The sequence below is a fragment of the Schistocerca serialis genome, chromosome 6 (genome assembly GCF_023864345.2).
Source record: "Schistocerca serialis cubense isolate TAMUIC-IGC-003099 chromosome 6, iqSchSeri2.2, whole genome shotgun sequence".
Classification (NCBI taxonomy): Eukaryota; Metazoa; Arthropoda; class Insecta; order Orthoptera; family Acrididae; genus Schistocerca; species Schistocerca serialis.
In genome coordinates this window covers 528081868-528097033 of record NC_064643.1, presented here as the reverse complement: position 1 = coordinate 528097033, position 15166 = coordinate 528081868, and the positions used below count along the sequence as shown (strand labels likewise).

Here is a 15166-nt window from a genome sequence, read left to right as displayed (position 1 = left end):
AATAGTATAAACATCATTATCATACTCTGAAGCAATGAAATGAACTGCTGGTAGCACCATGCTAATATATTTAGATGACATATAATGATTAAAGTGTTAACAGGATGATCTGACATTCTCTGCAATGTTGTTATTAATTTGGATTATATAAACTTACTTTAATTTGATCATGAGAAGTACTCAGAATGCTTGTGAAAATACACATTTCAACAAAGAAAGAATGACCATCATCATATCAACTTTATTGTTCTGGTAACTAGATCACTTCCTCAGTCCTCATGCTGTATTTAATTTCAGACTTCTGAATGTTTCTTTTGAACTGTCTAAATGTACTCCACTGTATTTGGAGCAACAGCTGGAAAATGTAAAAACTTAAAAAAAAACTGTATATATTCTCTCTCTTTTGTTACAGATTTCCAACAACATAATTCTAGATCACTGCATCTCAAAGAAATCTACAAAGCTGAGAAGTAAAAGAAACCCAGAAAATTACAAATAGAGCAAATAAAGTGACTTCTAGAACAAGTATTATCACTTCGGCAACACAATCTAGGGGGGAAAATTGCAAAATGTAGTGCCTACTGTAATAGCATTTCACAACTAAAATCCAATGTAACTGAAAAAATAAAGCAATTTACATACCAAATTTGTGTATTTAATTACAGATGCAACTATTTCAACTGAAATAAGTCTGTTGATAGCACTCTCTTAAGAAAACCTACATACAACAAAAGCTCAGACAACTATTGAGACAGGTTTCATTACTGAACTAAAAACTTCACAATGGTCTCTGCTGAGCATACAAAGTTGGCTTCAGTTTCACAGCAAAGGTATTATGGAGTTCTAAAGAAATTGTTCTGATTGTCCTGTAGAGACATTTTGTTTTGTTCTGATACAGTTAACATACAAATACTTCCCTTCCCATGATATAATTAGAACAAATTACTAAGGCACAACAACAACAAAAAGAATAGGTCTGATGACTGAAGCAAGAATGCCACACACTAGTCCGGAGCAATCAAGTAGGTCAACTGTTGTTGCTCACATTGTCTAGAGCTCAAAATGGCATAGATTACAGTGCCACAAAAATTCTGGCACAAAGACCTAGGTTCAGCAATAGAGTTGTCAAAGAAACAACTGAGATTAGCTTGGCAGAAAAAATACTTTCAAGAGATAAAGTGGTTACAAAGTCAGCAAGGCACACTATTCTCCTTAAAATTAATGAAAGAGTGGACACAGTCTCACATAAGACTCTCATGTAAGTCCAAGGAGCAAGGGAATGGGCTGCTGACAATCCACTTGGGTGCCAACCACTGTCAGGAAGAAGGGGAAGTGCAACTCCCAGGGTGATTCAAAATCCATTGCAGTGCCAAAACAAAATGGAAGGATCTGCTGAAACAATAGTCAGCATTAATAATTATGAAATCACAACAAAAGATAATCATATATAATGTGGAAGGAAGGAAAACTAGGTTTAACATCTTGCTGATAACAAGGTTGTTAGTGACGGAGCTTAACCTCGTACTGGGAGAGAAAATTGGCTGTGGCCATACCTGTGTCCTTTCAAAGGAATCATCCTGACATTTATCTAAAGTGATTTTGAGAAATCACAGAAAACTGAATCTGGATGACTGGTCAGTGTTCTCCCAAATACAAGTCCAGTATCCTGCCGTTGCACAACCTTCCTTGGTGACTGCAAAGATTCCATTGCTGCTAGCTTCAAAATGATTCAGTATGTCAGGGAGAACCTGATGGTGACAAGTTATGTACTCAAAATATTGTGCCAAGAACACATCATGCATCATCGGTGCTGACAAACAATGGTTTCATTTAATACAAGAGAGAACATAAAGAGGCTGAAATTAATATTGGGTTGCACACTGTTTTTAATAATTACCAGGGTCAGAATTTTTAGGTGCACAACTTTTTTCTTAAGATAAATTAAAGCTCTTGCGGAAGATACCACAGTGTCAAATTTTGCCTCTACATTCCCCGTTTTTGGGAACTTTATCTCTTTCTTCCTCCACCCATGTCTATTATCCCCCTCCTCCCCATTTTCTTTTACTGTAGCTTTCCAGTAATTATCCTGGGTGCATTTTATGATGTACAAGAGAAGTGACTTGCATGTTTAATTCAAATTGTGTACTGTGTCGAATCAATATAAAATATTTAACTGTCAATGAATGTCTCCTCAGCTTGCAGTGAACATGTGAAAGTAAGCCTCTCTCCTTCAGTAAACATAAGGCTAAAAGCATCCTTGCAACAATGGAAAATAATTGTGTGTACAACATTTCCTCTTCTTTCACTTTTTACTATAAGCAGCTTACAACAATGTAAATGACAATGAGATTATTTAATTCTATCTGACTAATTTCACCTATTGAGTGTATTTAATTCTATCCTATTAATTTCAGTTTGTGAATGTAAGTTTGTTACTAAATGATATATTACTCGATTGTACCATGCTGAAGGTGTCCGGTGTCCAATTTTTTGTTCTGGCTCAGGAATTCAAACACGATTCCTTACAAAATGATGAATCTTTTATGCAATGTACTATATGTGATCCAGAAATTTTGAGAACATCAGTGAGTTCACACCAAACAGCAAAATTTCCAGCTCTAAGCATCAAAAGAAGAAGACTCTTCAAACAAACATATCACAGAACTTATATTATGAAATGAATTTGAACAGTGTTCTTCAATAAGCCAAAGTTTAAAGGAATTCAACGTTGATTTGTGTGCAGCTCTTACCCAAGCAGGAATTAGACTCAATAATGTGAACCATCCAGCCTTCAAGGAATTTCGTCAAAAATACACAAGGATATCAATGTCTGATGACAGCACTTTAAGAAAAAACAAGATGGAGCCTGTGTACCAAGAAAGCATACAAAGAATCTCAAGTGTCTGGTCTGATTGTGATTTGAGAATCATTCCAGATGAAACCATAGATTTGATATAACAATATGTTTTGAACATTTTAGCTTTCCCTAAGCAGGGGAGAAAACTAGGCCCGTGTGTTGCAGAAATCCAATCCCAGTACAGAAATGCAGTCAATCACAAAATTGTGCCAAAAACTGTGGGCTAGTGGTGTCTAGTTTGAGAAAGATCCTGTGGTAGTTACGGACCAAGCTTTTCTTCACTAAACTGGAACATGTAACATGCTTCGTCCATGCACTTCACAGGATTTGTGAATACATAAGGAATTAACATGATTTCACAAATCATTTCATCTCTGCCATGAAGGAAAGTCTACTGAAAGCTATAAGCTGTGTTGTTGTCTATAGTGAAATCATTGGCCTGTCTCTTCCTAATTTCCCAGTTATTGCTTTCTTTTTGGGGGCCTTGGATGGAGTGTGCTGCAATATTGTGTGAGAATTCTGAAAAGATAAAAGAGTATGCATTTTTTTTGGGCCCAACCGATGGAGGTGCAATTTCCAAGGCACAGAAATTTCTGCTACCAGAGAAAAAGGGATAATTTGCAGACAGAACTATGTTGTGCCCATAGTTACAAGTACCTGACTGCAGTTATTAAACCATTAGAAGCACCAGTTCTTTAAAAGGAAGAATATGTGATTTTTAATTTCCCTGAAGGAACAGTTAGATGGTTTTGCCAAAGACAAACTTTGAGCCTAGTATTCAGAAGAGCATAGGTATTGAGGAATTTGCCACATCTGTAGAGCTACCATTTCAAGTGAATACAAAGTTTTCCCCCATAGGTTTCTGTGGACTTCAAAAGAAGCTTTAGCATTGACAAAGACATTCTATCTTCTAATAGTAGATGGCTTATTTTTAAAAATGTAGAGATGCTTAATGTCATGAAGTACAACAGCTTCATGATCTCTCTCTCTCTCTCTCTCTCTCTCTCTCTCTCTCTCTCAACTGATGTTCTTGTTTGTAGCTCAAGAAACTGGAAGAAAAGAAAGAATTGGTTGAATAAATAAGCATCTTTTTGTCCCTTTTTTACCTTGTTTCATCAACTTTTCCCTTCCTTTCTTTCATCTGAAATTTGCATATGAACATCCTAACCCTGGTGATTACATATCAAACACACATAAAAATGATCCAGATCAGCTGGGAGATAGCTGTTAAATAACAAAGTGTCATTGAACCACTGTTAATAAACATGTCTTTGAAAATACTTAATTTTGAAGTTTTGAAAAGGAATTAATCATTAATATTTGGTCATGAAAGAGCACAACTTGATTTCTCTTGTGTTCAATTAGTAACAATGTGTCACTTTTCACAGTGAGGAAGGTCGCAGTTGTAGAGATTGCTAGTTTGTTTAATATATCCATAAGTACAGTTGTGGATGTTATAAGAATTTCTGAAGAAGATGATTATATAGAATCTGTCCCCTCAAAAAATGGTAGCCACAGATGATAAACGAAAGAAAAATATTACACTTAATCCTTGAATAAACACATCTACAACTGAAATCCAGCTGTTGTGGTTAGCAAGTAAGTAAACTAGCTGAATAGAGACAGTTATCAACTTTTCTGCTCAACAGCCAATATTGACATTGACGGGAGGCACCTTGGGCCACATATATAACGATTTCATTGTTAAATGATAACCTACATAAATTATGACGGGCAGAGAATCCAATAAGTATTGCAACACTTTTTTTTCTCGGCCAATTTTGTTGAAAAAATGTGGATATGTTGTGGGACACTGTGGAATATTCCTGGTTCAGCCCATAGAGTTTCATGAAGTTCTGATAGGTGGCAGCACTATACATAACCTCCAAAATGGTGCCTGCAACAGAGGAGCATTCCAAGCAGAGATCTATCATCAAGTTTCTTTGGGTGGTAAACCAGAGCATCGCAGATATTCATAGGATCTTGCAGACCTGGCAGTGGACCAGAGCACGAACTAAAGCACAGTGAGTTGTTGGGCGAAGCGTCTATCATCATCGCAACAAGTATGCGGAAAACTGTCCAAATGCCTGTGTGTTCAGTTGCACACAGCTGTGACTCTTGCAAAGTTGGAACATGCAGACACACTCATTTGCGGTGATCAACGGATCACAATCAGACATGATGCTGCACAACTCTACTTCTTTGTTGGTATTACTTACAAACTCATCCACCAGCTGGGGTACTCAAAGTGTGCTAGGTGGGTTCCTTGCTGCTTAACAGAAGACCATAATGAGCAAAGAGGAACCATCTGTGCAGAACTGCTTGTGCTTTATGAGGCTAATCATGACAATTTTGTGTCAAACATCATCACAGGCGATGAAACTTGGATTCATGACTTCAAACTGGTAACTAAACATCAATCTAGAGGGTGGCGCCACACCACATCTCCTCCAAAGAAAAAGTTCAAAGCCACACCCTCCACCGGTAAAGTCATGGCAACAGTCCTAACAACTTCGGTGTGTTCATCGTCACAAAAGTGAAAATCGAACTTCTCCTTCTCCATGACAAAGAAAGCCTCACATAAGACTGCGCACCCGAGAGTAACTCACGATACTTCATTGGACTGTTCTTCTTCATCCACCCTGCAGCCCAGATCTCATGCCTTCCAACCTCCATTTGTTTGGCCCATTGAAGGATGCACTCTGCAGGAATCATTATGTGGATAATGGGAAGGTTATTACGCAGCAAGGCGGCTCTGACATTCACCAGCAGAGTTGTACCATGTGAGCATACAGGCTCTCCCAGTAAGGTAGCATAAGGCAGTCACACTGAACAGAGATTATGTTGAAAAATAGGATTTTTTAACCCAAAAGAGTGGGGAATAATATGGTGTATTGGAATCCTGAATAAAACCAACCTGCTTCCAGAAAAAAGAAAGAAAAAAGTGTTGCATTACTCATTGAGCCCCCAATAGAGTTGCTACAGTAAGGACCCAGTAAGTTGGCTCCGACCCCTTGATTGTTAAGTGTCTGCACTATTCGGAACATTTCACGCTGATGTGGACTGTTTCAGATTGCTGCCAACATCAGCAACCTAACAGCAGAGTAACTATAGTTGTACAGTTAAAGACTGTTTGTTTTACTATGTGTGCAAATTACTTTTAATTATTATTATTATTATTATTATTATTATTATTATTATAACGACTGTTCCCCTTTAGGAGAGCGATTGAACTTGAATTCATAATTTCATCTTCGGATGTTTTTCTTCTTTGCTTCCCAAAACCTCCTCATCCTCTCAGAATGCTCCTTCTTCCGTTCCTCTGTCCATTTTTTACCAGGCTGACGCGATGTTCTTTCCCCAAACTTCACACTTGTGATTTTATGCCGGCACTCGGTGCGATCTTCGAGATTTTTTATGTTGATCTGCTGTAGATCCCTCTGGACTTCTTTCAGCCATTCCGTGCCACATTTACTCCTTGTTATAATATTGAATAATTTCTTTGCTGTTCTGGAGTCTTCCATCCTGTAGATGTGTGTATAAAATTTGGCTCGGCGCTTTCTGATTTCATCTGTTACTATGTTGATCTTTCTATAGAGCTCGTTTTGTGGTCTCTTCATCCAAATGCCATTTTTGTTGATTGGACCGTAAATCTTCCTGAGAATTTTTCTTTCCTGCTTTTCTATTTCCTTAATTTTAGAATGACCATCAATCACCATTGTTTCAGCTGCATAGATTGCTTCTGGAAGAATCACTGTTGTATAGTGCCTTAATTTTGCGTCTGTCGAAATGCACTTCTTGTTGTAATGCGTCCATGTTAGCTTGTAGGCTTTCTGGAGCTTGGTGATTCTTTGTTCATTGGCAATTCGGTTTAATCCTGAGGACTGTATAGTTTCACCAAGGTATTTAAAATGGCAGACTTGTGCAATTTTACCATATTTTGTTATTAAAGGGGATTTATTTTCTGGCTGCCTTTCCATATATTGGGTTTTTTCATAAGATATCTGTAGTCCGGTTTTTTGTGAAATTTCATGTAGTTTTTCCACTGCGTGAATCGCTTCTGTTCTGTTATTGGTGATAATTGCAATATCGTCAGCGAAAGCAAGGCACTTGACTTTAATTCGGTTCTCTTTCTTGATACCAATTTGGATACCCTTTATGTGAGGTTCCCATTCCCTGATTATCTTTTCTAGAACAATATTGAAAAGGATTGGGGATAGTCCGTCCCCCTGTCGGACTCCAGATTTGATTTCGAAGGGTTCTGATACTTCGCCCATGAATTTCACTTTGGCAGTTGTTCCTGTAAGTGTCTGTTCTGTGATTTTTCGTGTCTTTCGGTCAATCCCAAATTCTTCCATGATTTTAAACAGGGTTCCACGGTCCACTGTATCATATGCTTTCCTGAAGTCGATGAATGTAACTACTGTGTTTCTGCATTTCCTCATTTGTAATATTGTCTTAAAGCACCAGATCTGTTCCGCACATGACTGTCCTTTTCTGAATCCGGCCTGGTATTCACCAATTAGTGTATCTGCTTGGGATTCTATCCTGTTTAAAAGCACTTTGGAAAGGATTTTGTAAGCGACTGGGAGCAGGGAAATTCCTCTGTAATTGTTCATGTCTGTCTTGTCGCCCTTTTTGTGTAGCGGGTGAATTAGAGCGCATTTCCAGTCCTCTGGTATCTGCTCCGTTATCCATATGTCTGATATTATATGGTGTAATTTCTGCATAAGTATACGATCGTTTAGTTTCCAGAACTCAGCAATGATCCCATCTTCTCCTGCTGCTTTGTTATTTTTCAACTGCTTGACTATCTCCATAATTTCTTCAAGATCCGGGGCATGTGAGTCTGGGTGTGTGAATACTGGAGAAGAGAAGACAAGTTTTTCTTGGGGTGGTTCACAGTTGAGGAAGGAACTGAAATATTGGGCTAAGATTTTGCAGTTATTTTTCGTGTTGGTTTCCAAAGAGCCATCGGGTTTCTTGAAGCACAAGCTAGGCGCTTGGTATCCCTGTAAGTTTTCTCTGAAAGTCTTATAAAAATTTCTTGTATTATTTTTGATGAAATCCTGCTGGATTTCAGAGTCTGTTGTTGTCATATCCCCGTTTTTCTTTTCTAATTATTTTTGAGGTCTGTTTTTGGGTTTTAAGAAAGTTCTCCCAGTTTTCTTCAGTTTTGTGACTGCTAAATTTTTTCCATGCAGTTATTCGGTTGTCAACTACCTCATCACAGGTTGCATTCCACCAGCGATGTTTTCTGTTGCGAGGGGGTTGTCCTAATTTGAGGGCTTCCTGAATTTTCTCTGTTAGTTTCTTCCAGTCGGTTGATTTTTCCTGATTAATTTGCATGATGATTTTTTTCTTTGTTCAGTTGCAGATATTCCGGATCTGGTTTGGTACTTTTGGGTGGCCTTTTTAGCATTCTGTTGGGTTGGAATTTTGTTTTTATTTGGAGAAGATGATGATCTGATTCAAAGACACCTTTGCGGGTTCTGATGTTTTGAATTTCTTTTATGTTTTCTTTGGAAACTGCGACATGGTCTATTTGGTATTCACCGTGTCTAAGACTGGGTGATCTCCATGTGGTTAATTTATGTGCAGGTGTTTGAAACTGGGTACTCATTATTTTAAGTCCAAAGTTTCTGCAGAAGTCGATTAGTTTTTCACCATTCTTGTTGGTACGTTTGTGTTTGGTGTGGGGTCCAGTGGTATCTCTGAATTTTTTTTCCTTCCCTAATTGTGCATTAAAATCGCCTACTAAGATTTTCACATGGTGCCTAGGTACTTTATTTGTTGTTTCTTCTAGTGTTTCCCAGAAATTGTCCACTGTTTCAGGGTAGATTTTATTGTGGTGATTTGTGGGGGCGTGCACATTGATCAGAGTGTATGCTTTATTAGCTGATTTTACTGATAACAGGGAGACTCTTTCATTGGGAGACATGAAGTCAATAACTGAGTCGAGTACGGAAGTGTGTACGGCGAATCCTGTTCCAAAAAGAGGTAGTTTGTCTCTTACTTTTATGGCAGGTTTGCCCTTGTAGATCCTGTAATTCTCTGTGTTAAAGTGTCCTTCATCTGCGAATCTTTTCTCTTGCAGTGCAGTGATTTTCAGGTTAAATTTTCCCATTGCGTTGGTGAGTTGCTTTAATTTGCCTGTTTTAGTGAGGGTGTTCACATTAATTGTACCAATAAAATTTTTACGTTTCGTTTTGAGAGTGTGACGAGTTTTTGAGAAGCTCCGATTCTTCTCCGCATGGTGTCCCTGATCCCCCAGAATCCGATGATCAGGTGAATCCAGTCTATCGACTGGTGCCTGGGGTAGTGACTCTGTGGTCGTCTTTTCCATCATGCATTCAAGTTGAATTTTAGTTTTTGTGGTGAAGGTGAATCCAGTCTATCGACTGGTGCCTGGGGTAGTGACTCTGTGGTCGTCTTTTCCATCATGCATTCAAGTTGAATTTTAGTTTTTGTGGTGATCTCTGTTGAGACCACAGGTATACGACTCGATTTTTGAGTTCGAGGAGATTTTGTGCAGCCGCCTCAACTAGAGGAACAGACGCTGACCACTGGCCGCCAGATGCTGAACAGACACCACTGGGTTTATTGGTTTTTGGTCCACCCTGGGTATTTCATTTCCCCAGTACCACCTATATCTAGGAAGCTTTCCCCTATCCGCCACCCGGGGAGGCGCCCGATGGGGGTACCAACAACCCCACACGGGCTTTTAATTATTATTATTATTATTATTATTATTTATTATTATTATTATTATTCTCGTGTCAGAAACATACGTATAGTCTGAGTATTAAGAAAACAGTCTTAATCACATTTTTTTATTTATTTTTTAGGAGACTCCTGCCACACCTTGGTAGACGCCACCAGCAGTCGCCCTGAAGATGGCCCCTACGATGGACTGAAACCGGTCGGCATTAAATAATAAAAAATGTGATTAAGGCTGTTTTCTTAATGCTAAGTTAATTTATATTAATCACTGTTAATCCATAACCATGTTGTCCAAGCATTTAATACATATAGTCTTTGACCAAAATTTGGCCAACCTCTGCAATACAGGAGGCTTGATGCAGTCAACAAAGAAGCATATTCTCTACAGTCTGGACTTCTCCACAATCACTTTTAATATTGTTTTCTGTACTGTAGCCCCATCTTGCCAGATTAAAACTTGACCTACCTACTCCTCATCTCAGCCTATTCAATGATTTTCAGATCATCCATCCTCGTCATTTCCTGGAGGCAGAGTTTCAAAAACTCTTTTCCAACCAGAGGGAATGGAAGTTTCATCCCTCCAAAGTTGCAGACTGGCGTTTTCAGCAGTAGTAGTAAGTACCTTTCATGTTGTAAGGAAACTCTTCCTTGACTTTGATCACTGTGAATGTGGTTTAAGTGTATACAGGGGATAGGTTTCTTCTTGTTCCACCTCCTTTTGTCCCTTATTTGCCGCCATTTCTCTTTGAATGAGAGGTGGTGTTATTCCTGCAAGGTGCTAAATCCATTTGAGAGGAGTAGATTTCAAGCAACCTGTTATAATTCTCCAGGTGTCGTTAAGACGTACATCTACCTGTTTGGCAGGTGAAGAATTATACCAAACAGGATAAATTTATTCTGCTGCAAAATAAGCTAAAGAAGGTGCAGAGTTAACACTTTATTCCTGGTGGAAACTTTCAACCTGTAATTCATGCAGTGTTTCATAAGTATTTGCAGTTATATTTCAGTGCACTGTTGAATATGAGGCACCATCACGAGGTTTGACAAATCAGTGAAATGTCAGTTTTCTCTAGTCGCTGTGTTATATTACAACAGCCTTAACTAGTATAAGGTTCCTTGTCAGAAATAAATACTAATTTGAAGATTATCATCTCTGTAACATGCATTCATGAATATATATTATTTCCATATCAAAATTTATACCACAGCAGCTGATCGGTACAAGTTGTGCCACACCATGAGTTGTCAGGGCTGGAAGACAAGCACTTACACATCGCCCTCTCACATCCTCTAACCCTGCAGTGACCGCACTACTTACCCTTCTTCCCCTGAGGTAAGCAGCCAACTTCACAAAACTCTCAGCCCAATTCACCATTGATTAAAATTAACCACATTTTAAAATACTGTAAGTAAAACCTGTAAATATTTTTGTTTGTTACTGAGCAAGAATACTGCACTCGTAAAAGCTCTTGAAGTTAGTTAGCATTTATGGTTTCAGCTCTTAGTTGCTAGATGCGTATTATTATGAAATATGGCCGAGATCCCTAAGCCACAAAAATATTTCATTAGGGCCACAAGTTTGATGACAACTGTTCCAGAGAGTGATCAAAGAAGAAGGGTAAAATGGAAAAGTGGCAAAGAAAAACACAAATACACAGCCAGACCCTCGATTTCAGAAAGAACTACATTAATCTTTTTGTGGTTAAAATTTATTTTGAAAATAATTGAAAAATAATAGATTTAACAGTCATCCTTTGTGATAAATAATGCACTTTCACTACCAAAAAGATTTTAAGCCGACTGATTTTGTGAATCGTTGAAGTGGGACATGTGTCCCACAAACCTAACTATATTCATGTTTCATATGAAACTAGGATTTTCAGAGTTAAATCTTTAATTTTAGAATGATATTATAAGGATGTAAATTATGGAAAAACTATAACAAATCAGTACCAAAACACATTAATCTCTTGCTTTGGACAGCAAAATCACTGATGATGCTAGAGAGGATATGAAATGCAGACTGGCAATGCCAAAGACAGCATTTTTGATAAAAAGAAAATTTGTTCACATGAAATAGGAATTAAAAAGATACGAAATATTTTCTAACCATATTTATCTGGAGTGTAGCCTCATATGGAAAGAAAGATGGGGCAATAAGCAGTTCAGAAGAGAAAGGAATAGAAAGAAGCTCTTGACATGTGCCGTTAAAGAAAAATGTTGAAGATTAAATGAGTAGATCAAATAACAAATGAGGTGATACTTAATTGAATTAGGAAAAATGGAGTTTATGGTACAACCGGGGTCAGTTGATAGGACACACATCCTGAGTTAATTTGGCAATGGATGGAAGTGCGAAGAGGGGTGTAAAAGTTGTAGAGGGAGATCAAGGCTCAAACAGGGTGAGCAAATTAAAATAGATTTGAGTTGCAGTAGCAATGCAGAAATGAAGAAGCTTGTGTAGGATAGACTAGCGTTGACAGGTTCATCAAACCAGTATACAGACTAAGTTCATAAGAATTTGACTTGATTTGCTGTCACCGATGGTTCTTACCTCGCATATGTAACAATCAACATGGAAATCCTTATCCATTGACACAACCCTTACTGTCTCTTCTGTACCCTGAAATCAAAGCATAAGTGTAAGTACACCTTTCATAAAATGTTATTTATGAAATATATTCATGCATTATTAACAGTTCACATACTTAATTTTTAATCCCTGGTTACTTAGGAAACTCATTCAAATCATATTTGTGCCTATTTTTCCAAAGGACACACTGGTCAAGTGTATGAAGAGATGCAAAAGAATGGGTGGTATGGGATGCACTGTAGTTAAAAGAATTGTTATCCTCATAGTTTCTGTTATGAGTGTCCTGATCCAACAGTATCACTTGTTTTGATCTGTACAGTATAGACGTATAATGTAGTTGTGGTATTCATTACTGTTTTTCCATCTGTAATAGTTGGTATCATCATAATAACTTTATCACTGTTCCAAAAAGTTACACGTTGTACTGAATGATCATTTATACACACAGAAGATCCAACGATTCTTTTTCCTTTCCGAGAATATCACTACAAACTAATGACAAATAGTTTGTACCTCAAAACTTCAGAGGAAGGGGATGAAAACTTTAAAATTATGCACTGATTCACATGTGACAAACTTTTAGTAAGGGAGTTTCAAAATATTTCTGGGTAGGATGGCTGAACTAAATGGTAGAAGACCCAGTCAGTCATATGGGAACACTATAAACCCATATCATCATTAATTCTTAGAAGCATATAGTCTAATGAGTCAGCCATGAGCTATAATCCCACATCTTGCTGTTCCTACAGCAGGTTCCAATGGATTTAAGGGTGCAGAAGTTATGCAAAGACTTGCACAGGACAGACTTGTGTGAAGAACTCCATCAGACTAATACCTGAACTAAAGCAAACAACAACAGCAGCAGCAACCATAATGATATATCATACTGACCTCCACAAGGCATAAAGATGGAAACACATACAAAAACATAGATGCGAGAGACCTGACACTTATTATCCCCACCCCAGTCCCTTCTCAGTACATGTTTCAGCTGTGAATTCATATTATTATTATTATTATTATTCACTTGTTCAAGTAAAAATTACGGCAAGGATTCCACAAAGTATGTTCCCATTTTCCAGGCATACACGTAAAAAGCACAATAAGTCTTAACTGAATGAGATAACAATAAATCAATATTTTCATTGAAATAAATATCACACAACTGAACTTTTGATTTTTTATTACTATCCGCATTCACCACTTTCACAAAAGACCAAAGTTCAATGCAAGTGCTCTCCAATTAAGTGAAACAATAATGACTAGCTCAGTAAAATGTCAGTGAAAATTCCTTTTTAACTCAGTTGCTTCCAACTACAGGTAGCAAACCAAGCAGTCATAAGTCATAACATGTTTTAGACTGTCAACAACATGGAGTTTCCATATTTTAGACTGCAAATCACCAACTTTAATGGGAAATTACTACATGTCCAAAACCACACAATTTTTTTAGAGCACACAAAATTAAATAGTCCAAAAATCCACCAGAAAATATTAAAGAAAACTGTAATTCAAACAATGCAGTCAACTTCTGCTTGAGCTGTACTGTGCTCTACTGTGTACAGAGTCCCCATGCCCTAATGTAGGCATTGAGTTGACAGATAATCCTGAAATGAGTGCCCATATTAATTTAATATTAACAAATTACAATATAAGAGACCTGTTCAAAACCTCGGGAAGTTTGTCCACAACATTTTTTTTACACACATTTTACTTATTGTGCATGCCCTCCTTCAAAATATTCTAGTCCACAATAGATACACCATTCCCAATGCAGCTTCCATTTCCGGAAGCAGTCTTGGCACGCCTCTTGCTGGATCGCGCAAAGTACAGTCTGCAAATTTTTTGTATCATGTCTATTACTGTAAATATCCATCCTTTCAATGGGGTTTTCAACTTTGGAAATAAAATTAAAAAAAAATAAATAAATAATCCGCAGGGGGCCAGGTCTCTCATTTGTGAGATCCAAAAGATCTTCACTGATTGCAAGGCAAAGATCTTTCTGGTCTTGACTCATGAGCCGTGGGACGAACTTGGTGGCAACATAATGCATTCCAAGATGCTGTGTCAGGATTTTATGACATAATCCAACTGAAATGTTACATTCTTCTGCAATCGCTCGGACAGTCAGTCTTCGACTGGCATGCACAATTTCGTTGACGTTCCTGACATATGCATCATCAGTAGATGTTGAAGGGCATCCTCACAAGAGTCATCTTTAATTTCTGTCTGGCCATAATTAAACCATGTGAACCATTCATAACACCAAGTACGGCCTTAAGCACTCATCAGTGTAGGCTTCCTACAACATTTAGTGTGTGTCTGCAAAGGTTTTCTAAAGTTTCACACAAAATTTAATTCAGATACGTAGCTCCTCTAATTGTGGCATCCCAAAATTTGTGAATTGCGTGACACAATGTTCTACTCAATACAATAACTAACAGACATACAACAATGAAACTTGTGGCAGTTACACATTAAACACAAGCATGTATAGGGATGCCAACTGTATCTCTCTCCAACACACTATTGGCACAAAACTATAAATGTTCTGCAATATTTTGAACAGAGCTCGTATCATTAATTTTACCGCATGAACCAACTACAGAAATAATGCATAATATTCTTCGTAGCTTTTTATCACTAATGGACACTTGTCTAATGATGTTTCACATCAGCAAATATCATACATATAAAGACAAGGGAAGCACAACATCTCATAAAGAAATAGAGGGACACTGTATATATTCATTGTTCTTTCTTATCATACATTCAGTAATATTATGTAAAATAATGGAAAGGGGCGTGTGTGCGCTCATGCCTGCCTGATCACAGTAGCAGCCCCACTGCTACCACAAGTGGTGTGTGTGTGTGTGTGTGTGTGTGTGTGTGTGTGTGTGTGTGTGTGTGTCAGGATGGAGGGGGCAACATGCATGCATGGAAGAAAATGCAGAAACCTTTCTAGAAATCATGTTGTGACAGACCTATCAGAC

At 37.8% G+C, this 15166-nt stretch overlaps 2 protein-coding genes across 3 annotated transcripts in view; one reads left to right on the top strand and one right to left on the bottom strand.

Annotated features, from left to right (window-relative positions):
• The window catches only part of LOC126484439 (uncharacterized protein C18orf19 homolog A), a 70817-nt gene extending 70171 nt beyond the window's left edge, over window positions 1-646 (top strand). For both annotated transcript variants that reach the window (XM_050107957.1, XM_050107958.1), the window contains exon 5: window positions 413-646. In XM_050107957.1, the coding sequence (XP_049963914.1) occupies window positions 413-474 (62 nt within the window). In that variant the 3' untranslated portion in view covers window positions 475-646. The remainder of the gene's footprint in view (window positions 1-412) is intronic.
• LOC126484438 (LIM domain-containing protein jub) overlaps window positions 1-15166 on the bottom strand; it is a 201507-nt gene that overhangs the window by 6251 nt on the left and 180090 nt on the right. The window contains exon 7 of the mRNA XM_050107955.1: window positions 12135-12203. Within this exon, the coding sequence (XP_049963912.1) occupies window positions 12135-12203 (69 nt within the window). The remainder of the gene's footprint in view (window positions 1-12134; window positions 12204-15166) is intronic.